General features: G+C 33.2%; 4 protein-coding genes, 1 long non-coding RNA gene and 1 pseudogene across 9 annotated transcripts; 2 read left to right on the top strand and 4 right to left on the bottom strand.

Moving 5' to 3' along the window:
* Positions 1-721: 721 nt before the first annotated feature.
* On the bottom strand, positions 722-6,416 carry LOC108830115 (cytochrome P450 71B11-like; annotated as a pseudogene).
* LOC108830114 (cytochrome P450 71B11-like) lies at positions 4,354-6,460 on the bottom strand. Of its 4 annotated transcripts, none has more exons than XM_057008587.1 (3): positions 6,320-6,460; positions 5,203-6,086; positions 4,354-5,116 (listed from the first exon to the last, which is right to left on the bottom strand). In XM_057008587.1, the coding sequence occupies exons 2-3, from the start codon at positions 6,076-6,078 to the stop codon at positions 4,502-4,504; spliced, it is 1,491 nt and encodes a 496-aa protein (XP_056864567.1). In that variant the 5' UTR covers positions 6,079-6,086; positions 6,320-6,460; the 3' UTR covers positions 4,354-4,501. The 4 variants fall into 4 exon arrangements, with proteins under 4 accessions (XP_056864567.1, XP_056864566.1, XP_056864568.1 ...); XM_057008586.1 differs by having other exon boundaries at positions 5,203-6,082; positions 6,320-6,449; XM_057008588.1 differs by having other exon boundaries at positions 5,203-6,078; positions 6,320-6,441.
* Positions 6,461-7,090: 630 nt separating this feature from the next.
* On the top strand, positions 7,091-7,592 carry LOC108832088 (uncharacterized). Its single transcript, XR_001946455.2, has 2 exons — positions 7,091-7,204; positions 7,274-7,592. It is a non-coding gene; the product is annotated as an uncharacterized LOC108832088 (long non-coding RNA).
* A 5,155-nt stretch (positions 7,593-12,747) lies between these two features.
* LOC108830109 (CBL-interacting serine/threonine-protein kinase 5) lies at positions 12,748-14,458 on the top strand. The gene has a single exon (XM_018603714.2). It carries the CDS (start codon positions 12,905-12,907, stop codon positions 14,336-14,338), a length of 1,434 nt encoding a protein of 477 aa, XP_018459216.1. The 5' UTR covers positions 12,748-12,904; the 3' UTR covers positions 14,339-14,458.
* A 1,062-nt stretch (positions 14,459-15,520) lies between these two features.
* LOC130510787 (uncharacterized) lies at positions 15,521-16,687 on the bottom strand. Its single transcript, XM_057007436.1, has 2 exons — positions 16,143-16,687; positions 15,521-15,880 (listed from the first exon to the last, which is right to left on the bottom strand). Exons 1-2 carry the CDS (start codon positions 16,586-16,588, stop codon positions 15,811-15,813), a joined length of 516 nt encoding a protein of 171 aa, XP_056863416.1. The 5' UTR covers positions 16,589-16,687; the 3' UTR covers positions 15,521-15,810.
* Positions 16,688-21,027: 4,340 nt separating this feature from the next.
* On the bottom strand, positions 21,028-23,517 carry LOC108851737 (uncharacterized). 2 transcript variants are annotated; one of them, XM_057008771.1, is made up of 7 exons: positions 23,213-23,517; positions 22,705-22,909; positions 22,382-22,583; positions 22,125-22,318; positions 21,888-22,044; positions 21,634-21,798; positions 21,028-21,550 (listed from the first exon to the last, which is right to left on the bottom strand). In XM_057008771.1, the coding sequence occupies exons 1-7, from the start codon at positions 23,367-23,369 to the stop codon at positions 21,116-21,118; spliced, it is 1,515 nt and encodes a 504-aa protein (XP_056864751.1). In that variant the 5' UTR covers positions 23,370-23,517; the 3' UTR covers positions 21,028-21,115. The 2 variants fall into 2 exon arrangements, with proteins under 2 accessions (XP_056864751.1, XP_018480702.2); XM_018625200.2 differs by having other exon boundaries at positions 21,028-21,565; positions 23,213-23,513.
* Positions 23,518-25,659: the final 2,142 nt, after the last annotated feature.

Below are 25,659 nucleotides of genomic sequence, written 5' to 3'. Positions count from 1 at the left end.
CAACGTCTCCACAGTTCATCAGCTATAAACTTATGTAGAAAAGGAAACAGTTTAAGATGATCTACTTTGTAGCTTGTATATTTTTCATATCCGAGTTGCGACCTAACTTGGTGGGTCCAAACGTTTTACAAATGGCCGACACATAAATGTGAAAGCTAATTTAGAGTTTCAATTGCTAGTAGCTAATTTGTTTACAATTCATTTTTTTTGAAACTGAAAAGGGTTAAACCCAGGTCAATGATGACACAAGCCTAACCCCCGGGTGGAGGTACAGCCCACGGATAGACCTTCTTATGGGCATTCAAATGAGTCGAAAGCAATAACTCATATCCGTGTGGCCGGTGGGGTTTGAATCCGAGTTCGCCTTATTGGGTTTTCCTTGATATTTCCGTGATATGATATGTTAAAGACTATGTTTTGTTCAAAAAAAAAAATTATGTTAAGATTTTTTTCACAATCCACGTCTTCTTTTTTTTTACTTATTAATTTAATACATATATACATTTTATCTCTACAATTATTTTGTCTAATAAAATTCAATACCATAATTTGTGTTTTTATTTCTATAACAATAGCTATATATTAATTCAAAAATTGATTGTAATTAAATTAAATAATCTAAATTGGCAGTAACTTAAGCAAGCAAATTACAGTATTTCTTAGAGATTCAAGACTTAGAATATTACTATAGTTTGAAAGGCGGACAAAAAAAGGTAAAGAAGACTATAGTTTGAAACAATAACATTGATAATTACAAGAGAAAATGTCCACACACATGGATTCCTCCAACATTTTCCTTATTCAAACTGAAAACACTTTCAAGATACGTTCAAATGTTACATGTTGAACAATGAAAAAGTTTTAAGTCCATTGGGTAATGACCGGAATGAGTTCAAGTGGAATTTTCTTAGGAGAGACAAGTCCATATGATTCTTCAAGATCGACATCTTTTGCTTCCATTCCTTCCGGAAGCTTCCAATCAAAACGGTAAAGAAGATTGATAAGAGTCAAGTGTACCAAAGACATACCCAAACCCATGCCAGGGCACATCCTCCTTCCGCTACCGAACGGCAACAACTCAAAGTTTATACCTTTGTAGTCAATCTCTTTGTCCATAAACCTTTCCGGGATAAAAACTTCAGGATCTTTCCAAAATGTTTGGGTTCCTGTGAATAGCCCATACGTTGACTTGGATCCATGTCTTCTTTGGAATGTCGTAACCCCCAATCTTTAAATCTTTTGACGCCTCTCTTGGAATTAGAAGTGGCAAAAGTAGGTTTATCCTAAATGTTTCTTTAATCACCATTTTGAGATATTCAAGTTGTTCAATATCTTCTTCTATGATATTGTCTTTGTTTTTGATCACTTCTCGCACCTCGGCTTGCATTTTCTTCATAACTCTTGGGTTTGCTATCAAATGCGTCATCACCCACGTCACAGCATTGGCAGAAGTATCTATTCCACCAATAAGAATATCCTGTAATAATGAATAAGACAAGATTCAAACGTTATGCAACATGTAAAGAATCAAGTTATATATATTGATTGAGAAGTTTCCATTAATTACTTACTAGAAGAATTCCTTTGGTGTGGTTTCGTGTAAATTGAAACTCTCCAAGTCCAGTCTCTTCACGTTCCATCTTGAGGAGCAAGGCAATGATATCATCTTTAAGGCTCTCATCTTCTAGGTGATGCTTTATAGATTGATCAAAAAATGCATCCATTGCTTTGAAAACCTTCTCGCATTTGCTATGTAACCCAGTGATCCTATCGATAAACCTACCGATGACCGGGAAGTAATCTGCTGCAGCAAAACTGCCCAACACCTCCATGGTTCCTTGAACGACTTCCTCGTAACTATGCTCGAGTTTGCTTCCTTTAAGATTTATCCCAAACGCAACTCTACAAATCACACTTCCTGACAACTTCATTAACTTCTGGTTGAAGTTAACCAGATTCTCCGATAAAGCAGATTGATTTATGTAGTCAACAAAGGAAGCAACTTCTTCTTCGCGGCTACTTCGAAAAGACTGTACTCTTTTCCCGGTGAAGAGTTCAACAACCGCTACTTTTCGTACTTCCCTCTTTTTTTTTTTTTTTTGGGAACACAAATTTAGATTTAAAAAGAAAAGGTTTCAGTTGCTACAATAAAAGGAAGAGCTTGGATCTGGGTCAGAATGTAAGCGGGCCTTAGCATGTAAGTCCGCAGATCCATTAAACTCTCTTTTGATGAAAGAAAAACGGCAAAAAGACAAAGAAGACGATAGCGAGGCGATGTCCGAGAGTACTCCGTAGAGCTTGGTCGGATGGCGTCTCGTTGATATTGCTCCGATGAGCACTTGAGAATCTGATTTTAACCAGATGTGATTGTAGTTGAGGTCGATCGCGTGGAGGAGTTCGTCTTTCACCGCCAGAGCTTACGCCATGCAAACTAAAGAGACATGATCTTGAAATAGAGAACCCCGATTCAGTTCTTGCCCTTAAAGGGTGGTGAATATCCAAGCCAGTCCTGCTTTTCCTGAATCGATTCTCCACGCTGCATCGGTATTACAACAGATCGTGTTCGGTGGGAGTGATCGGTGACTAGTAGGCTGTCGGGAGATCGATTGAGTCGCTGTCTATTTTATTTTCAGAGGTTGAGCTCTCTCCCATTCCCTAGTAGTAACGATTGAGTTTGTGATGACCTCTGCCGCGGTTGAAGGTTTTTTCTCAAATATGAGTTTGTTTCTGGAGATCCATAAGAACCAGCATATCCACGGCACTATATTGATAGAGAAACCAAACGGTACTTCCCTCTAATATTGGTTGTAGGGAGAAAACGCAATATCGTTTAAGCCGTACGTAATTCTCGCAGGGTAAGTCAAGTATGGTCGGGAACAGCACTCTACGTGGAATGTTTTTAAGACATCCTTCACCGTCTCCGGAGTTGACGCCACAACGGTAGATACCTTCCCGAACTTTAGGGACATTAGAGGTCCGTACTTTTCAGATAATTTGGTTATCGAACGGTGAGGCTGCGAGCCTAATTGGTGCAAGTTGCCAATGATAGGAAGTTTCGGTGGTCCAGGAGGTAGATTCAACGTCGTTTTCTTCTTCGCCTTTCTTGCAATGAGTATAGTAGATGCAAAGAGGACGAATGCAACAATGACATACAACAGACTCATTTCGTCTTCCTATTTACCAAATCAAATAAAGAAATTATTGACTCATAAACTTATTCATCATTCTAAAATCTTTTGAAGTCTATACACTATCAACTAATTTCTACTTATTCGAAAATTTCTGAATATTTGGATAAAAATCTTTGACATAATTGTTAGAGTTTAGATCTCCTTCATATGAGAAAATATGATCCAGATCCAAACTCGTAAAACTTAGCTAATGTTTTACCTAATGTAATTGGATTTTAAAGCAAATTTATCTTATTTCTTTGCATAATTTGTTTGAAGTACTAATTTTAAAATTTTTGTTGTGAATTTTTTGCAGAACTTTTTCCAACAAATTTTCAACTAATACATTATGTCTGTAATAATTCGTCGGGAAAATTCCTCACAAATTCCTGATTAAATATTTCTACAGAAATAGTTTGTCAAAGTTCGTCGAGAATTTTTAACAATTAAACAAAAAGATTCATAAAATTTAATAATTTTTAATGTTCAAAATTTAATAATTTAATTATTTTAATTGATATATAAATAAAATAATTTATAAAAGATAAAATATTATCATTTATATTTTAATTTAAAGTAAACAAAATTCAAATGTTTTATAGCATTATATAAAAAATTACCAAATAAAAAAACATTAATAATAAAATATATAAAAACAGAAAATTAAAAAAAATTATAAAATGTTTTGCAATTTTGTAATTATTCGGGTAACTAAAAAAATTATGAAAATTGAACCAAAATTATATAAAGTATTTATATTTAAAAATAATGAAGAGTTGTGTGAAAAACAAATCTAATAAATAATTTAAAAAGACAAAAAGTTTTTAAATATAAATTTATACTGTAATGTTTGAAATTTTTTATCAAAATATATTATTGTTAATTCGCAAAACTTAATACTAATAACTTTCAAAAAATAAAAATATATTCAAAAGGTATATTTCTAGTATACTATTGCTAACTTATATGGTCATTGGTCAAGTAACACAACTAATGAATGATTCCATACACAACTAGATTGTTCCTTTTTGAACTACTTACGGACGTATATGGTCAAGTAACACAACTAGATCTTTTTTTAGAGTGATTGTAAGACGTATAAAATTTGTTCTAGGTAATAAAACATCAATTTTCATACATACACCAAAATAAACACGACAAAAAGTTATGATTACAGAGAAAATGTGATAAAAATTTAGCATTCATTCAAAAAAAAAATCGATAAAAGATGGATTCATCAAACAGTTTCCTTAATGATAACTGATATTGGTAAGACCTTTAAAACACTTCCAAAGGTTACATTTTTGAACTATGGAAATTAAAAATGGAAGTCAAGTCCATTGAGTAAGAATCGGGATAAGTTGAAGTGGAACTTTCTTAGGACAGACGAGTCCATATGATTCTTCAAGATCAACATCTTTTGTATCCATTCCATCTGGAAGCTTCCAATCGAAACGGTAAAGAAGATTGATAAGAGTTAAGTGCACTAAAGCCATACCCATACCTATACCAGGACACATCCTCCTTCCACTACCAAATGGCAACAACTCAAAGTCTAGACCTTTATAGTTGATCCCATTGTCCATGAACCTCTCGGGGATGAAAACTTCTGGATCTTTCCAAACGTTTGGATTCCTATGAACAGCCCATACATTGACATGGATCCATGTCTTCTTTGGAATGTCGTAACCTCCAATCTTTAAATCTTTTGACGCTTCTCTTGGAATAAGAATTGGCACAAGTGGGTTTATCCTAAGTGTTTCTTTAATCACCATTTTAAGATACCCGAGTCTTTCGATATCTTCTTCTGTGATATCGTCTTTGTTTTTTATCACTTCTCTCACCTCAGCTTGCACTTTCTTCAGAACTCTTGGATTTGTAATCAAATGCGTCATCACCCATGTTATCGTATGGGCAGAGGTGTCTATTCCAGCAATAAGAACATTCTGAAATAATCAATAAGACAAGATTTAAACCTCATGCAACATGTGAAGAATGAAATTATTGGTTGAGAAGTTTCAAAATTACTTACTAGAAGAACTCCTTTGGTGTGGTTTCGTGTAAGTTGAAACTCTCCAAGTGAAGTCTCTCCCCTCTCCATTTTGAGGAGCAAAGCAATGATATCATCTTTAAGGCTCTCATCTTCTAGGTGATGCTTTATAGATTGGTCAAAAAAAGCATCCATTGCTTTGAAAACCTTCTCACATTTGCTATGTAACCCTGTGATCCTATCGATAAACCTACCAATGACCGGGAAGTAATCTGCTGCAGCAAAACTGCCCAACACCTCCATGATTCCTTGAATGACTTCCTCATAAGTATTCTCAAGTTTGCTCCCTTTAAGATTCATCCCAAACCCGACTCTACAAATCACACTTCCAGACAATTTCATTAACTTATTGTTCAAGTTGACCGGGTTGGCCAGTAAAGCAGATTGATTAATGTAGTCAACGAAGGAAGCAACTTCTTCTCTTCTGATATGTCCAAACGACTTTACCCTTTTCGCGGTGTAGAGTTCAACAACCGTCATCTTCCGTACTTCCCTCCAATATTGGCTATATGGAGAAAAAGCTAGATCGTTTAAATTATATGAAAGCCTTGCAGCGTACGTCAAATATGGTCGGGAACAACAATCTGCGTCGAACGTTTTCAAGACATCCTTCACCGTCTCCGGACTTGATGCCACAACGGTAGACACATTTCCGAACCTGAGGGACATTAGCGATCCATATTCTTCAGATAACTTGAGCATCGAACGGTGAGGTTTGGATCCCAGTTGATGCAAGTTGCCAATTATAGGAAGTCTTGGTGGTCCAGGAGGTAGGTTTCTCTTTGTCTTTCTAGTGTTGCTTGCAACGAGTATAGATGCAAAGACGACGATTGCAACGATTATATACAACATACTCATCTTGCTTACTACACAAAAAGGCATAGTTTATACATTTAGCCAAATATAAATGGCATGTTAAGTGAATCGAAAATACTTAAAAGCACCAGAGCTATTTCCGTATGGCAACACTAGATTAGTTATGAAGTTTCCTTACTCATTCGAACACATAAAAATATAAGAGAATTAAGAGTTTATTCTACTATATTTGAAACATCTACATAGTATAGATAGAAAGACTGAGTTCGGTAAGATTAATCACCTTCAAGTCCTGCTGAAGATTGTAGAAAGATAGGAAGAGGAGAAGGAGACGAGAGAGGAATTTTTATTTTTCTTTTGTTGTGGGGGGTAGTTGTGTTACAGGCAGCAGACGGTGGCAACGTACGTATTTATGCAACTTTTGTCATTGAGATGACGTTGTAACTTACATAAGCTTCCGGCCCTAGCTACATTTTTTACATTTGAGCCTGTTTCGATATTACAAATGCAGTTTATGGGAAATCCAGTTGTAGACTTATAATAAATAACACATATGAGCCGGTTGATATAGTTATTGGGACTATATAGAAGAAATCATACATACATGAACTATAAGTTTTAGGGTAACTGCATTCTGAATCTTATTTTAAGCATTTTTGAATTTTGAAAAAGTAGGATATTCGGAACCATTTTGAATACGGTTCTGATTTTATATGAAGAAGTTATCTGATTTGTATATTCAAAAATTTTAACAGATTAGATACAATCCTGGAGGAGATAATCTCCTATACATTTGTACTTATACGCAATTTGCGAGATACCGGACAAAAGTTAGAGCAGGATGATTTCGGAACGAGTGGACCTTGTGCATCGGCCGCTTTTTTTGGAAAGAGTAGTCTTTATCCATCAATCAATCATAAAATCAGATAATAGATCTCGTTGTCATTATTGGTTCGATGTGGTTGCATGGAATTATTCCATGATAAATTTATATATTGATATAATCAGGAAATGATTAAAAAAAAGTGTCCATACAAACGAATAATGCAAGATGTTTTTCAAGATAAGGGATATACGGGTTTGATTGAATATTGATGGTTGTAATTAATAATTAATGAGCCATCAATCCCCCGAAATCTATATATTTTTCAAGATAAGGGTGATACAGGTTCGTTTGAACTTCTTGATTCACGTAGTACTGTATCTTTCTACTCTGTTGCCTCAAATCATTTTTCAGTCTTTCATGATGATTCTAAAACAGCATGTGACAATGGGGAAGATCATACAAAGGATAATTTCGGAGGGTCTTTGGCTGATAAAGCTGGCAGAGACCTAAACAATCGAACAATGTAAGACTCGATGAGCCATTTCATCTATTTGCTTCAGTTGAAACTTGAAACCGTTTAAATTTTCTTTAACATTTTGTTTCTTCTGCAAAATATCCTCTTTGTCTTTAAGTGTTACTCACGGATCACTTTGAGGAGAAGTGCAAAGCTTTTATGCCTAAACTTTGAGGTACAGCATTCTATTATGTACGAGACTTTTTAGTTTTGCTTGTTGATTGTCAGTCATTATTTCTTTCGAGATTTTATAAGAGAAGCGATGGGTTTTAAAAGCCCGACTAGAGTTTAAGCGTTTTGGTTTAGCCACACTAAACCCATCGACCACGTGTTTCAGCCCTTACTCTCATTATCTCCTTCAGTTTCTCCGTTTACAGCAAAGCACTATAAGTCTCTTAAAATGTAGCTTTCTGAAAGCAATTTCAAAGCAAGATTATCATCATCCATGGTTGAAAAGAGCTTATTAAGATGGAAAATAAAACTGAAAACAAAATGGCTCATAAGCTTTATTAGGTCCAAGGAAAGTAAAGAAAAGAAGAACTAAGAGCATCATTATCCCTAAACCCTTTAAAGGGTCTCTTAATTATTCTTTAATAGTTTTCAAAGTGTTAAAGTGAATTAAGAGACTTAGAAAAACATTTGAACATTTAGGTGGTTTATTGCAAGTCTCTTGATTATGGGTTCTTAAAAAAATTTTAAACACTTTCATTGAGGAAGATGATAGTATTTGGATTTAATCTGACCATTTAGGTGGTTGCCTCTGTATTAACAAATGATTGAAAAGATTGAAACCCAAACTGCAATGCTAATCAAAACCAAAACTCAGATTTTATTTTATTTTATAAAGAAACAAAGAGCAATTAGCCATCAAACAATTTCATACGATCATGTATATGTAAATCTTACATTCTTTATAAAGAAACAAAAATCATCATCATCATCAGTTTGAAAGCAGTAAGAAAAAAAAGAAGACAAGACAAGTAAAGCTCAAAACTTTATAGAGAATCAAAGACCAATGAACCATCAAACAATTCTACACGATCTTCCACTTATAAAGTGTGGCCATGTTTCCTAAATCATACAGAGAGAAAACAACACCAACAAAAAAAATACTACACTAAACGCTTCACCTTCCTCAGGATCATCAGGCAGATCATCATGCCCATTACATAAGCAGAACAAGAAACACAAACACATAAACGATTCAAGCCATCTCAAGAATCTAGATCATGACACCAAGCCACCTAACGAGAATCTACTAAACCAATAAGAACATGAAGTGATAGCATAAGAACAAAAACTCAGAAACGCATCTGAACTCAGAATTATCAGAAACGCATAAGAACAAAAACTCAGAATTATAAGAACAAAATTAAATAACAGATCAATGTTGTTGGGGAACTAAAAACTCAGAATTACCTTTCGATTAAGAAGGAGCGGAAACCGACGATTGTCTTCATCGAGAAGACTCACCGACGATTTTCTGAGTTGAGGAGAGGAGAGCAACCGAGAATCTTCGTCAACGGGAGCTAACCCAGATTTCTCGCCGAAGAGAGCCACCGCCGAGATTCTTCGTCGAGGAGGAGAGCACCGAGGAGACCACCGAGTTTCTTCGTCAACTTCGACCTTTTTTCCTCTCAACGTGTTTTTTCTCTCCTACCAACACGTGTCCAACAGAAGACGTTTCTTCTTTCGCATACACGTTTCTTCTTTCGTATACGTTCCTTGCTTTAATACCTATTTTTCTTTTTCTTTTAATTAGTAATTACCCTAAAAACTGCTTAAGAACCCTGCGATAAGGGTGCTCTAACTGAGCAACTTGGACAGGGTGTACAGACTTTCGGACTCATAGCCTCTAGAAATTTCAAGAAAAGAAAAACAACACCAAGTTTTTTTTTTGCTAAAAAAACAACACCAAGTTCAAATGTTATATTTGATGGATATATGATAAAAATTGAAAAGAGTAAACTGTTTTTACAATCAATTTCTTGTCAAACGAGCTAAGACAGTTCTTCAAAAAGGAAGGATTTAAGACAATGGACAACTTGAAAGAATGAAAGATAGACTTCTTCAAAAAAATTCTTTAACCGAAACGTCATCCAACAATCAAATCTGAAGAAAACTATTAACGTATCCAAGACCCAGGCCCAGTGATATTTCAACAAGAAATGAAATATCAAAATAAGGCCCATGTATTAAAGTTTCAAAACAAGCAATGAAATGACATTAGTGACATAATGGTTAAAAGGATATTAGTGAAATAAGCCAGCTGGATCAAACAAAATCACAGGATTTGTGTACGTGTAAATAAACTAATCGTGTTTAGAGCATTAGCAAATCAATCAACGTCGTTACAGTTCCAATTCCTTATCATCAAAAACAAGGATCCAAAACATCATGACGAAATTGACGCATATCTTGCTTGTCCCTTTGCAGCCGACGTATAAACTTTGTTCTATAGATGCATACAATATTAGTCACTAATTGTGCAGTAAGATTTAAAAACTAAGGTAGGAGCCAATGACAAGTTTAATTATTCGGCCGCGGAAAATATCTTCGCCAACTATAGCTACAAACAAATGCTACCATTGCGTCATCGTTATTTGTTTCGATTCAAAATTTCAGTCAACAATACTAAACTCTTTTACCAAAATCTTTTTTTTTTTTTTGTAACTGAAAATAGAAAAAAAATAGAAATACCAAAATCTTTGGACTATTGTTATAAAGGAACTTATAGGTTTATCTTGAAATCTGATGACATATGAATGGATTAAGTTCTTGAAAATAAGTAAATTTATACCTAGTATATAACTGCTAGGTTACATTCAGAGATAGCACAGGACTTTATACATGTGAATTTAGAGATTTTTTATTATCATGTATTTACCACAGAAGTTTTCAGGTGCAAGGATTTATCAAATTTATAAAACTAGGTGTGTTGCCCACATATGCGGGCATAACTTTCTTCCGAATATTTTATTAGTTTATGTTTTATTAATTCAAAAACCATCCTGACAATTTATTATTTATATTATTATTTAATATTATTAATATAAATTCGGTTTTAAGTATATAATAAATAAACAAATAACTGTATATATATAGATAGACTGTTTAAATCTTATTTTTAAAATTTATTGTAGAAATAATTACTTTAAGATAACAACACAAATTTATTACTTATATTTTCAAAGATTTTAAATATGTTTAATTATTTATATATGAAAAAATTATCATTAAAATGTATATGCTTATTATTGTATTAAAATTAAAATTTTGAAAACACTAACATATTAGAAATATATTTGAAAATATTTTAATACAAATGTTTTTGTTTGATTAATATTTAATTATAATTTTTTTATATCTTGATTTTTTACTTTAATAATAGAAAATATTATTTTAAAATAAAAACACAATATATATGAATTTCTTTTATATAAAAATAATTAATATTATTAATATAAATTCGTTATTAATTATATAATAAATATTTTTATACAAATGTTTTAGTTTTAATTGATATTTAATTATAAATTTTGTATATCTTAATTTTTACTTTAATAATAGAAACGATTATTTTAAGATAATAACAAAATATATATGAATTATCTTATTTAAAAAGAATTAATATTATTAATATAAATTCGTAAATAATAGTATAGATATAGATAAACTGTTTTATATCTTATTTTTAACTTTTATAATATAAATAATAATTTTAAGATAACAACACAATATATAAGACTTATCTTATTTTATAAAAATAATATGATTAATATAAATTCTTTTTTTATTATATATAAAATTTTATTAAGGGTTTTTGTTTTGTGTGTAATTTATATATTTATCCATTAAGCGTATAAAATATTAATCACTCTAACTTTTTATTTTAAAATATATTTTTAAATTTGAGATAATTCTTATCATTATTAATTTTAATCGATTATCTAATCAGAAAATTAAAATTTGTTTTTATGTTATAGATACTTTATAAAATTTAGTCATTAAGGATACAATCGATATTAACCAGTATAACTTTTAACGTGAGAGCTCCGTCGCGAAAAATCATTTCTCAAATAATAGTATAGATAGATAAAATGAGAATGGAACAAAAGAAAGACATCGGAACGTTTGAAGGGATTATTGAAATTAATTTAATTTTTAATAAATCTGTAGGAATTTGGCTGATCATTGGCCACAAACTATTAGGTATCGTCGTAAATAAATATATCCTTTTTGTCGAAAATATCCTCCTTTTAATAAAATACTTTCATTATTATATTCTAGGCCCTATTATATTTAATTAAAGATATCGAGAATGTTTGAGAAAAATGATGGAATGCACTGATTAATACTTTATATTAATAATTTGTCGATGAACAACAAACATTTACTTACCACAATAATGTGTCATAAGTACTTTTAAAAAACATTAGTCAACTATTACTACACATCACGATAGTTTCAAGTCTCAAAATTTGAATTACGGAAAGTTTAGTTATATATTATAATAAGTTCAAATATTAAAAAAATTACAATACGTTCAAAAACGCTGTAAAAGACTAAGCACAGTAAAATGTTGGCAAGGAGACTTGTCTCTTGTTAGAACAGGCACATACATGTTTCCTTCCTATAGTTGGAAAAGTAAACGAATGATCTCTCGGATCAGCAAATATGAAAATCATCAATGAATTTCGGATTACAACTCAGGAGGAGTAATCACTCAATCAGACCATATTGACTTTTGAAATATATTATGCGGGTTTTGGTTTAGCGAAGTTTTTTAAATGCTAAAACACAGTTTGAATTTCGGTTTGGGAGGAGCGTTGATTTCTTTGGGTTGGATTAGAGCACCTCCAACAAGAAGATGCTAAAGGGATCTAACAAGAAAAAGAAAAGAAAAAAATTAAAAGAAATTAAAGAAAGAAAAGGTAAAAGTTCAAATCTTTGTACTTCTAAAAACCTCTAAATACATTATTTTGCCACATGGCCTTATTTAACTAATATAATGTTTTAATTTAAATCAAAACTTAATTATTTAATTTGAATATTATTATTTTGTTTTTAAGAACCTATGTTTTACAAACTCACCATTAAAATTGCTCTAACGTTGCAGAGAGAGATTATGGTATATAATCGGTACTAAAACTTCTTGATAGAAATCAAATAAATATATAAAGAAAAAGGTGTAACCGAAAGATTTCATGATATATTAATATCTAATTAGCGTTAAACTGATACAATTAAATATTTTACTAAATATAAAAGGTATAAAACTTATCATATTAGAGAATATACCCCTATATAATCTGCAACTAAACCGCGGCTTTGCTTGATTTAAGAGTCTCTTTCTTGTGGGAATCTCATAACCCCCACTGAATATATATTTACAAGGGGCCATCAAGTTTCTTATAACCAAACCACCAATTCAAAGCTTCTATCATTCATTAGCATCCCTCTCTCTCTCTGGTAATAACTGTTTTTTTGCTGACTATGGAATCATTCTACCTCCGCAAAGTTACTATATGCTCACGGATTCCTGCATCATCAACCAAACCATTCTAAAGCAAAAAGAAAAAGAAAAACGTTTCATGGAGGAAGAACGGCGTGTTGTTCTGTTCGGAAAATACGAAATGGGAAGGCTTTTAGGCAAAGGAACCTTCGCCAAAGTCTACCACGCAAAACACATCACCACCGGCGAGAGCGTGGCGATCAAGATCATCAACAAAGACCACGTGATGAAACGCCCCGGGATGATGGACCAGATCAAGCGCGAGATCTCCATCATGAGGCTCGTCCGCCACCCCAACGTCGTCGAGCTCAGAGAAGTCATGGCGACGAAGACGAAGATCTTCTTCGTCATGGAGTTCGTCAGAGGCGGCGAGCTCTTCGCAAAAGTCGTCAAAGGAAAGCTCAAAGAAGACGCGGCGCGCAGGTACTTCCAGCAGCTGATCTCCGCCGTCGATTTCTGCCACAGCAGAGGCGTCTCCCACCGAGACCTCAAGCCGGAGAATCTCCTCGTCGACGAGAACGGAGATCTCAAAGTCTCAGACTTCGGTCTCTCCGCTCTCCCTGAGCAGCTTTTACAAGACGGGCTGCTACACACCCAGTGCGGGACCCCTGCTTACGTGGCCCCCGAGGTTTTACGTAAGAAAGGGTACGATGGCGCGAAAGCGGATATATGGTCGTGCGGCGTCGTTTTGTACGTGCTCTTAGCTGGATACCTTCCGTTTCAGGAAGAGAATCTCATGAACATGTATAGAAAGATCTTCAAGGCGGAGTTCGAGTTCCCGCCGTGGTTCTCACCGGAGGCGAGGAGGCTGGTCTCGAAGCTCCTCGTAGTCGATCCCGATCGCCGGATCTCCATCCCGCCGATCACCCGCACGCCGTGGTATCGGAAAAGCTTCAAGGCTCCGGTGACGACGGTGGTCGACTCGCCGGGAAACGACGGCGCGGCGGCGGAGGAGGAGGGAGCGGCGGTGACGGCGAAGTTTTTCAACGCGTTCGAGTTCATCTCGTCGATGTCGTCGGGGTTCGATCTGTCGAGTCTGTTCGAGAGCAAGAGGAAGGTGAGGTCGGTGTTCACGTCGCGGCGGACGGCGGCGGAGATAGCGGCGAGGATGGAAGGGATCGGGAAGGAGATGGGGATGGAGGTGAAGAGGACGAAGGATTTTATGGTGAGGATGCAGGGGAAGACGGAGGGGAGGAAGGGGCGGATATCGGTGACGGCGGAGGTTTTCGAGGTCGCGCCGGAGGTCGCCGTCGTGGAGCTGTGTAAATCGGCTGGAGACACTCTGGAGTATAATAAGTTGTACGAGGAACAGGTCAGGCCGGCGTTGAAGGACATCGTGTGGTCGTGGCACGGTGACAATAATAATAATAATATTAATATTAGTGACAGTAATGATAATAATTATATTAGCGATGAAAACTCTGGTAGTGACTGTGAGAGAATATAATGATAGTAATGTGAAGCTGTTAATTTTGTTTTGTTTAATCGCTTGTTAATGTTATTATTAGACTCGGGGAGATTTTTGTAAATCATGGTTTTATATTAGGGACCCTTTTTAACACCTTAATCAACTTAAATTAGTCGTACATTTTAGTGTTCACATAATGTTTGTTTGACCCAAAGAATGGTTAAATGTTTATACTAATTTACATGAATATGTGAACGTAAAGTTTTAGCCTCCGTTGATATGAAGAATTACAAGAGATTTTATTTTAAAATTGAAGTTGTGTACTAGTATGTTGCATAACTGATACTAATGTGGTTTGCTTAAACTTTAGGAATGATTAAAGGCCAGACATATATTAAAGCTAATAAAATTATTATTAATAATGCTAACATAAAATCATATGAAACATAACTGGAATTTGTTGTTATTTTATGTTTTCATTTCTGATTTTATTAAGTAAATCATTTCATATCAAAATATCAAGTAGAAAGCATTATAACATGATAAATATTCTTCAAAATATCAATTAAGGGGGGCTTCAAAAACATAAACATCTAACTAATATGTCAGCAAAAAAATATTATCTCTAGTTATATTTAAATATTTAAAAACGTAATAAAATAGGAAAACTGGAATTTTAACTTTAAAGCTTTACATGAGTAATTTAAAGTCGGTTGAATCTAATGCTTATTGTATTCATGTAACAGAGTATGTCAAAATATCTAGTAGCACTACTAATCAATGACATTTTGTCCTTTTTAGCACATGATTTAACGTAAACAACAAGAACTTCGTGCCATTTTTCATGTTTAGCAAATTGAGATATTGTGTCACTCAGCATATGCAAATTATTACAATTAATTTAATTACTTTTGAAACTAAAATACCTTACTTTGACCCGGTCCAGGTAGAGGTGTCAAAATGGGTAAACCAACCCAAACCAACCCATACCCAAATGGATTGAACTGTTTATGGATCATGAGTCAAACTAATCCATTAACTAAATGAATTGGGCTAAACCATAACTCATATAAATTAATGAGTTAGTGGTTTTAATGGGTTGACCCACTAACAATGCTATAAATAAACATAATTTTAAAAAAATTATCATATCACAGTAAAATTATTATTGACAAATTACTAATATTTAATAACAAAAAATGCTAACCAGAAATTAACAAATTATATAATTTAACTCATCAAAATATTTAACACAACATATTTAATACAATAATTCAAACTCCAAAATTCAAAATTCAAAACACTTATTAATAGTACTGCAAGTCTTCAACATAATCCAAAACACTTCTTAATAGTACTGCAAGTTTTGAAATAAATACAAGCATATCCACCTCGTTGAAATAAGCAAAAACAAACGGTCCTTAGCAAAGTTGATACTCATGCTATACTGTGATGTCCACTGGCTCAGTTGGTTTGTCTGTATTCACAAAGACTGGTTGCTTGTAAAGAATTCAAATACAAAGCTTGAGAAGCCTGAGACGAGATGAACCCAAAACGCTATCACTTGGATACGTACTCTTCCTGCAAACAACAGATGAAGCAACAATTCTCAAACCAGTAAAAAAGCATTTCCAATAAGAACATATCAAACCAGAACATATCAGTCGAACCAAGCAATTATGAGCTAAGTTTCCAGTCTATGTGAGAAAATTAACTACCTCAATAGCTTCAATCATTACTCAAGGTACAACAATACAAACAAATACACCAAACCCAGAAAAGTTATAACACTGATTTTGAAACCCAGAAAAAATACACATCAAAACCACCAAACCAAACATACCCTTTAGAGCTAACGAGTTTGCAGTTGTTGTTAGAGGATCCGATCGCGAGGAGCTCTTTGGAGAGGTCTGGATCGGTGTCGTAAAGGCGGATATGGTAAGAGAGAAACCCAGAAATTGCAAGAGAGAAAAACAGAGTTGCTGTGTTTGATGATGAAGGGGTAATCGATGTCAAGTCGTGAGTGATGATGAAGGTTGTGATCGATAAGTCGTGATTGATGATGAAGGTCTCGAGGTCGTGATTGATGATGATGAAGGTCTCGAGGTCTCGGGAGATCGGGAAAAAAAAATAAGTTTCGTGAGACAAAAAAAAGAGAGAGGAAGAAGAAGAGAAGAGATGACGTGAAAAAAATTGGGTTGGATTGGGTAACCCATAAACCCATTTTGATCCAAACCAATATTCATCCAACTCACTAAACCCACTAACCCATAAAAACCATTTATCCATATTAACATCCAAATAATTAATCCGTTAGGATTATGGATTGGTTTGGTTTTGGTCAATCCACTGGTTTCTATCCATTTTGACACCTCTAGGTCCAGGACATATTTAATAACATTTTGTAGTTCACCGGCAGTATTTTACAGATTTCAGTGGGAGAGTTTAGCTACAAATTAGCGACACATGGCGATTTGACAAGTGAATAAGATAACGTTAGCTTGCGTGATAGAGAAAAAGTATCGGACACAAAACTTGCAGATAATTGGTGAGTTTTGACAAGAACAGGCACGTGTTTGTGTCGCAGAGAGTCCAGAACGATCCACCTTTCATTGTATTCCAAAGTCAAATTATAGAAAGAGTAATTTCAAAGAACAAATACACGGTTTATTAAAAGAAAAAAGAACAAATACACGACAAAAGCCATTTTAAATGAGGAAGATACATTACGAAACTTCGAGGAGTCCAATAGTTTAATTGTCATTGCATCTAGTATTGCGTAATGCAAACATTCTGGAAAAATGTTATATGCGCAAATCACAGGAGTTAGATATAGGTCCCTAAAATAAGATCAGAAAATTTAGGTTGCTAGGTTCAAAAGAAAGCTAGGTTGCTAAGAATATATACAATATGTTACATATAATAAAAATGATTCTACATTAATTTTTCTTTTAACATTTTTTGGGGAACGTGATTCTACGTTAATTATCTTTCTTGTTTCATATAAGAGATGGTATATAACTATATATGATGAAATAATAGTTTTTAGAAATCTCATACAAATTAAGATGGAATAATTAAAAACTGTGACATGCCGAAGTGGTTGTTGCATGATTGCATCGATCATCAATTCTAAAAACAAAACAAATAATCATACATGTACAGTAAATATTATGCATATATTACTATATCAAAATATAATAGATGACTCAAACAGTTAACCCTATCGTGTAGATGTCATATAAACCCATCCATAAAAAAATGAAAAGAGTAGATACAAACAAAAAAAGAGAGAAAAGGTAAAAGATAACGTTTGTAAGTGCTATGAATCAATCATGCATTGTTTAGCCTTGGATGCATGGAATACAAGTTAAGCTGAAATAGATGGAACATGCACCAATATTATCACCGGACCACCAAACTCTATCCCAAAATAAGGTTATTCAACTAATGAAACACGGAATCAACTCCACAATTATAATAACACAAACAAATATATTACTTGTACCCTAGACATATCATATACGCACAAAATGGCTCGATCCACAATAATTTGGTTCTGCAATATCCTAACCCGGTTGGTGTGTGTGTGGTGTAAAACAAAGGAACAGTGACGTATAACAGATTGAATAAGGATGAAGGCAATTATGTGGTACTAATTGCCTAACGGCTTACCCGTCATCTGCTGTTGGCCCCATTTCATGTTTCAATCTATCTATATATGTGTCTTTGTGTCTTTTGTGCACTTCTAATTCCAACGACCTTCCTTCGGTCCTACTCCAACCAAAATGTGAGTCCTACACAAAATGCTACGTCTAATTTTCCTTTAATAATATACCGAAAATATCCCCTAACTAGACCATGTTTACGATATAAGACCTGCGCTTTGTGCAGGGTGAGCTTATATACTAAAAATACATAGTATTGACAAATTAAATATGTATATTTACTTGATTTTTTAATATGCATACAATTATGTATTTTAATATAATCATCTATATTTTGGGCCGAACATTTGTAATTGTAAGTATGGACCGAAATCTATTTAATTTATCCGATCGATTTAAGCTTAAAAAATTTTATCACCTTGTCTATACCTATAAAAACCGTAATGTGGCCATGAAGTGAACTTTTATTACAAAAACAGGTTCTACAATTAATACTTTACTATAACATCACTAAGAACTATTTTAATAATTTTAGAACCAGCAGCTTAGTATTTTTTCAAATCGAATTACTTTGACTTTAGTTTTTCACATAGTTTTGAACGGTTTCAACTTGACGACTAAATTGATGCAACCTATTTTCTTACTCTAAGTTGCTAGCTGAATATATATATATTATTTAATTTGAATATTTATTAAATAAAAATCTATATTAATACAATTTTATGATAATTTGTATTTTGTTATAACAAAACAAATTAAGAAATTGGTCACAAAATTTTCAAAGTGAGATTTTCTTTTTAATAATTTATAGTTGTTTAAAACCTTCAAAATATAACATAAAAGAAAAAATCTAAATTTTTATATTATATGGTTAATGTGATTTTTTAATTTATTTTAATAATATAAAATTAGACAAAAATGAAGAAATGTACAAAATTGTTAACAAATATTTATTATTCATAATCATTAATTTTCATATATATATATATATATATATATGTATTGTAATCATTAACAAAATATATATATATATATATATATATATATAAAATAGTTAACAAATATTTATTATTCATAATCATTAATGATCATATTTTGTAGTTCCGTAGTTTCTATTTAAGGAAAGTGCGAGAATTTTATTTTGTATACTATTTATCAATTTGATAGTTAGTTTGATAAAAAAATATAATATAAATTAAGATGTATCCATCTATTTTTCTAAGAATAATTAATGATTATTATAATAAATATATGATAACAATTTTTGTATCTTTCGTCGATTAATATATAAAGAATTAAACCATTGATCACAAATTTTCAAAGTGAGATTTTATAAAAATTTTATTAATTTATATTCATTTTAAAAATTCAAAATATAACATATATAGAAAAATCAAAATTTTCATTATTTGGTTAATTTGATTGTCTAATTTATTTTAATATTATAAATATAAAACAAATGATAGAGGATGTATAAATTATTGTCAAAATTTTATTATTTAAAATCATTAATTAGCATATCTATTCGATCAGATTAGGTAATCTCGTATGTTCTATTTAGAAAATAATGGAGAAAATTTTATATTAATAATTAATGATTTTTTAAATTAGATCATCATGTTTTTCAATTTGAATGTAATGATGACACATAGTAATATTGGATATCTAATTGATTGCCATATAAGCAAGGGATTTTTTTAATTAGTACAAAATTAAAGTTACTATTTCTCAAATGTTTCTTCTTCAATATATAGGGGATTAATAATACACAAGTTAATAAGTTGACGATAAAAAACATACATAGAAAAAGTAAAAATATTCTTCTATCTCTTGTAATACAAAATTGAAGTTACTATTTTTCAAATATTTCCTTTTTAATATATAGAAAATTAATAATACACAAACTAATAAGTTCACGATAAAAACATACATGGAAAAAAGTAATAAGTATTCTTCTATCTCTTGTAATACGTGTGTTTGACCAAAATTAATTTACTGAAAATATTCTTTTAGGATCATAATTTGATCGGTATAAATTTGGGTTATTGTAAATCGAAAATTAGAACATGTACTCTGTTAAACATTTTTGGTCGGTGTCCCATTAAAAACCCATGTATAAAAAGTTATAAACAAAATTAAATCATATCCGACCATGCATAATTTATATAAGACAGAGAAATGTGTATATAAGACCATAACTTTATAATATTGAGGAGAATCTTTGTTAATATAAGTTATATAGTTTAACTTTGAAAATTTCCTATACTAATTCCGGTAATATAGTAACTCCATGACAATGAGCACGTGATTGACACTAAACCATAAGATGAATGCGTGATTGACAAAAAAATCTCTTAAATTTGGAAACTCTTAGTAATTAAGAAAATTTGATATAACTCCCACTCAATATTTTTGCATTGAATAACTGAGTAAAATATTTTGTTGTCAATGTTATTTTTCGAAAAGCCCACTAAAAATTGAAAACCATAGGTTTCAAATATTAATGTAATTATTTAATAGTATTACCAATGGCAATGTATTGTAAATAGTCTAGATAAGAAAGGGTTGATATAAAATGAGGCTGAGAAATACTTTCAAGTTGACACATAAGCAAATGACATGCTTGTAAATATATTATATTTTAAAGGTTAATTTTTTATTTTGCTTCTCTTTTAATAAGAAAGGGATTCTTTACCATCTGTGTTTAAAATAATGGACTCAATAAATTTTGTTGATCATGTAATTTGGGTGAATCCATGTAGTAGAAGTCTTTGGCCTTAGGGATTCTTATAGTTAACTTAAGCACGAATAGATTTCAGTAACTTTTTTTATCTCTTTCGAAAAGTTGTGTGATCATCCAAAATAGGTTATTTACATTAATCTAAGATCAATAAAAAATACTCCATTATACGGTTTATAATTCTGATAGCTAGATTGATTTGTGTATGAAAGTTTTTTATTCAGTAACACATCTATGTAGACTAAGGTTTTGGACATAGTTAATCAATTAGAAACTATCAGAATTTAGAATGATCATTCCTAACAACTGAGATCATGCAATGGTCACTAAAGATTTGTCTGAAATATAATACCCTAAGTTTGAAATCTGATATAAATTAATTGAAGACTTCTTTGCAAGAAGTAATATTTAAACATCTTGTCCAAATTCTTGAACTGGAACTACATATGGAGAGTTCCAATCTGCATCAAAGATCTCCTGAAGCTTCAACACAATCTCTGTATTGTATGTTCCAAAGCTCACACCACTTGTCGCATAAAAATAATCCCAAACCAGATTGCTGGTTCCTATGTGAGCTCTCACGTCGCTGACCACATACTTCCCATGATTCACCCTCGTGTAATCTGGAAACATGTTTCCGGTTTTAGTCCCGTTTCTGACCGCAGGTCCTGTCATGTTAAAACCAGGAACCATGTAGTATCTGATCTCCACTTGGCCAAAACACTTGCTTTTCACAGAGGAAGATGAGCAAAGAACATTGGAGTAGAGCAGCGACCTCAAGTAACCATCAGTGGCCTGAATGAAATGACCCCAATATGCTACTAGGATCTTCACCCTGGCATTCTTGGCGAAGACAACCTGCCATGTCAACTTATATGTATTTCATATTCTGACATTTTCAAGATCATCAAGAACAGGTTTAGTACCTCGGAAACCGCAGAAGAAAGGGATGACCAGTAAACCGTAGGATTAGTGTACTGAGACTGGCCAAGCCAGTCCATTGTATTGATCCTAATTGTTCCTCCTTTCACTACAGATTTAATTGTATCTACCCATCCTTGTTCATCAGATTGATGGCTTCCAAACAAAAGCTATATATATATATTCAAGAAGCCAAAACCATATCAGTATATACAAGAAAAGAGGGTTGAAATGATACAAAATTTTCTTGGTTTTTAACCTCTGGTGGTGCAAAAGATAGATAACTCTGTTGCTTTTCTTGACAAGAGTGGTTTCTAGGGAGAGTTTCGATGTCGATATTGAACATCTCAGGATCAGATAGTGGAGGATAACCAGGTTGAACATTTGGTGTCTCTATGTAACTTGGAAGAGGTGACCTGAAAAAAAAAAGAGAAACAACTCACTCTCTTGTAAGATTTTTTTAAAAAAGCATTGTTTTTGGTTCGGTGCACATTACTTGCATCTTGCTTTGTTAGGTATAAAACGTGACCAGCAAGGAACAGTTCTATTAATCAGCCATTGTTGGTCAGATACATTTCTCGTGTGAACTGAAGAGTCAAGAGAGGCTAATCTCCACAAGTTATCGAAATAAGTTTTGATCTTTCTAGCAATTCGTGAACATCCACTTAAGTAGATGCCAACCTCTTTGACCTGGCAACATCCAAAGAGTTGTCATTGTTTCTACACGATTCCAATGTGTATTTTAGACATTACCTGAGTTAGAGATTTCCAGTCATTGTTGGCTGATCCGATATACACGTCGCGATCATCTGAAATCCAAACCTTGGCATGAACAATCCCTGAGCCGTACCACTTGCTTAGTAGCAAAGTCACATTCTTCACGTTTGGTCTTCCATAAGCAAGATCAGATGGTTCTTTGGTATATTCTGGATATACTCCTGAATGAGATAATAGTCTATGCACAAACATTTATCATTTTTCAATATTCCATGATCTAATACTCAAAACAGTTGGCTCCAAGAAATGATCTTAACTATGATTCAGACAAAGAAACTGTGTGTTTTGTACTGGTTTACCTGATACTAACGTTGCGGTTAGCAGCATTGTCGATGGATTTGTAAACTAGAGAACCAAGATGAGCTCCAAATTGCTGCAAATCTGAATCCGAGTAACCGAAATCGCCAGTGCGAGGATCTTTTGGATTAGCAAGAAGCTGCCAGTACTGTGCTATGATGTCAAGTGATCTTGTTGAATTGTTTGCAAGCCACTGAAACACATCGCCTGCACACCACTAGAATAAAACAAATAAATATCTGGTCTTTGTAATAATAACAAACTAACTAACTAAAGTGTCCAACTTTTCCCGGGAACTTATCAAAACAGAGCTAAAATAGAAAACAGAGTAAACAAGGTTCAGTAACAGAGTTTTTTTTTTTCAAAACAATCTTTCTCTAAATACAAGCAACGAAATGATTCTACATCCTTCAATAAGGAAACCCTTACTTCAAATTCAGAGTTTTGATGGAACTTAACCGCAAATTTGCAGATCACTGAACAGAGCAGAGAGTAATATTGAATAATAACCTGTAGAAAGTACACCAGAGATGAGAGGAAGCTCAGGCATGTCCGTGGGGATGGACTGAACTAGCCAAGCTTTGCATCTGCCGGAAGATTCTACAAAACGTGGTAGGGAGAGGCAAGCTAGAAGCAACACGAATGCGTATAGAATCACTCTACTCATCTTTCTCTCTTTGAGTGTCCAGGTATGGATTCAGCAGCACTGTTCATCATCAAGACTCAAGATATCATATGAGATAGTTTGTGGGAACCGAACGAATATTCTTTTACGGATCATAAATTTGATCTTGAAAAGTCAATGCCTCAGACATCACAAATTTGAAGTTATTAACGTCATGGGATATTTACCCTCAATAACTAAAAAAAAAATCTAGAATAGTTAAGAAAGTAACCAAAAAACCTTTTGCACATAAATTTTGTATAGTTTGTGTGTTAATTGCATTTTTTCCCTTTCTCTTTTGTCATTTTATTATAACTTATATTTATATTAAACTATTATAAATATTTTGGTATGGAATTCAATCATCATAAGATTATTATCTTTCTTTAAACAAAATTAACTAGAAATTGGCGGAAAAGTTCTAAGAACATATTCAAAAAACATTTTATAACTTTAAAATATAAAGTTTTTTACTTTCCAAAAATAAATTCTAGAACTTTAAATTTGAACTGTTGAATAGTAAAACTTCATATTTGGAGTTTCAGTATTCAAAACTTCAATTTTAAAAATTTATATTGTTATATATATCTTGGTCTTTATAATTACGCATTACATTTATGATTTTTAAATAGTTTCTCGTTTATAGTTTTAATCTTTACAGAATTTCTAATTCATAAATTTTTTTTTTATAAATTTAAGTTTTATTTTTTAAAAGATAAATTTAGCTTCATTTTGCAAATAGATGATTATACATGGAAGCCTTACAAAAATGTATTTTATGAAATAATATGATATTGCATTTTTAATTTAATATTTAGTTATGTATTTTTTGTAAAATTTTATATTTTGGTGTAATATTTTATTAATTAGTATTATTGTGATACTTATACGTATGTGTGCTAGTTATTTATAAAAGTTATATAAATTTTAATTAATTATGATAAAATATAAATATTTTTGAAGTTGAGTTTTAAAAAAAAGTTCTGAAGAATAATATATTAAAATTTCAAATATGAAGTTCTAAAAACTTTAAAATAAAGTGTTATTCGAAGATGTTCTAAGCTGAGCAAAGCGTTAACAACATAGAGAGAGAAGAGAGAGAAGAGAGAGAAGAGAGAGAAGTAGATCGCGATCTGACCGACGGCGGTGGGCTTTCTCAGACACGCCGTCGGTCGGGTTATGTTTTCCGGTGGTATTCTCGTCAGTCAATCCGTTCAGCTTATCTTTTGTCTCCGGCAGCGCACTATCTCCTCGGTGGCCGGTCGGCTCCTGTCTCTGTCGCGGCTCCTATTTAGATGAAGAAGAGTGGTCGGCTCAAGTTTCCGCGTCGCGATATACTCCGGTCGACGGCGGCTTTGGTTTTTTCTTTTTTCTTTCTTTTTTAGTTCTATTTCTTCTCGATCTGCGGTAACAACTGCTTTCGTCGGCTGAGATTTTGACTCTTGTCGATTGTAGCTCTCCGAAAAGCTTTAGAAGAGCAGAGAGAGAGAGTCTTATGGTGGGGTGATGGATCGAGAGTCGAAGGAGTAGTGAAGCTCCCCGACGGTTTGTGGTGTTGTTTCACGCGTGCTTTCCTCTAGGTGAGAGTGATGAAAAGAGATGGAGGAGATCTCGCGTCGGCGATTGTATCTCTCCTTTAAATTAGCACCTGAGTCGAGGTTATGACGGTGAAGAAGATAAGGAGCGGTGGAGCTCCGGAAAGGTCAGGGACTCGGAGCAGTTGAGCATGCGGCGGGGCCGCTTCCAGCTGCTAGGGTTTTCTTTTTTTGGGCTTTCGGGCTATGGGCCTTCGGGCTTTTTATTTGCTTTTCGATGCCTGGTGTGGACTTTAGTGTATGGGCTCGGCTCTCTTGTATTTCGTTGGGCTCGGCCCTTTTGATTTTAATAATAAATTTTCGAGGGAAAAAAAAAAGCTAAGCAAAGCATCTCAATTTTTTTGAAAAAAGCAGATTATCTCAACTAAATACTAAATACCAAATCATCTCCAGCGTCGGAAGCTAGTTTTTTTCCCCAAAATTAGTTTTATCTTTGTTCTCTTGTTCTATCAAGATCCATCTTCGATATGTTTTGGAGCTCTGGAATTTTCTTCGTCGGTGTGTGTTTCCTTGTCGATTGATTGAACATTCTGGTGTTCCGACGAGTTGGTGTAAGCTTGGTTGAGCACGGGATTCGTTTTTTTTTATCTCCGATAACTGTATTTTGCGTGCTGTTTTGGATCTTGTTTCTTTGGATTCGTGGGTCTGGTTCGGTTTGAGCCATGGTAGTAAGTGTGTTGATGGTTGTGGCTTAGCAG

Source organism: Raphanus sativus, chromosome 4, assembly GCF_000801105.2.
Source record: "Raphanus sativus cultivar WK10039 chromosome 4, ASM80110v3, whole genome shotgun sequence".
NCBI classification, from domain to species: domain Eukaryota; kingdom Viridiplantae; phylum Streptophyta; class Magnoliopsida; order Brassicales; family Brassicaceae; genus Raphanus; species Raphanus sativus.
Note: the sequence above shows the minus strand (reverse complement) of the source record. Positions and strands in the feature narration are given on the sequence as shown.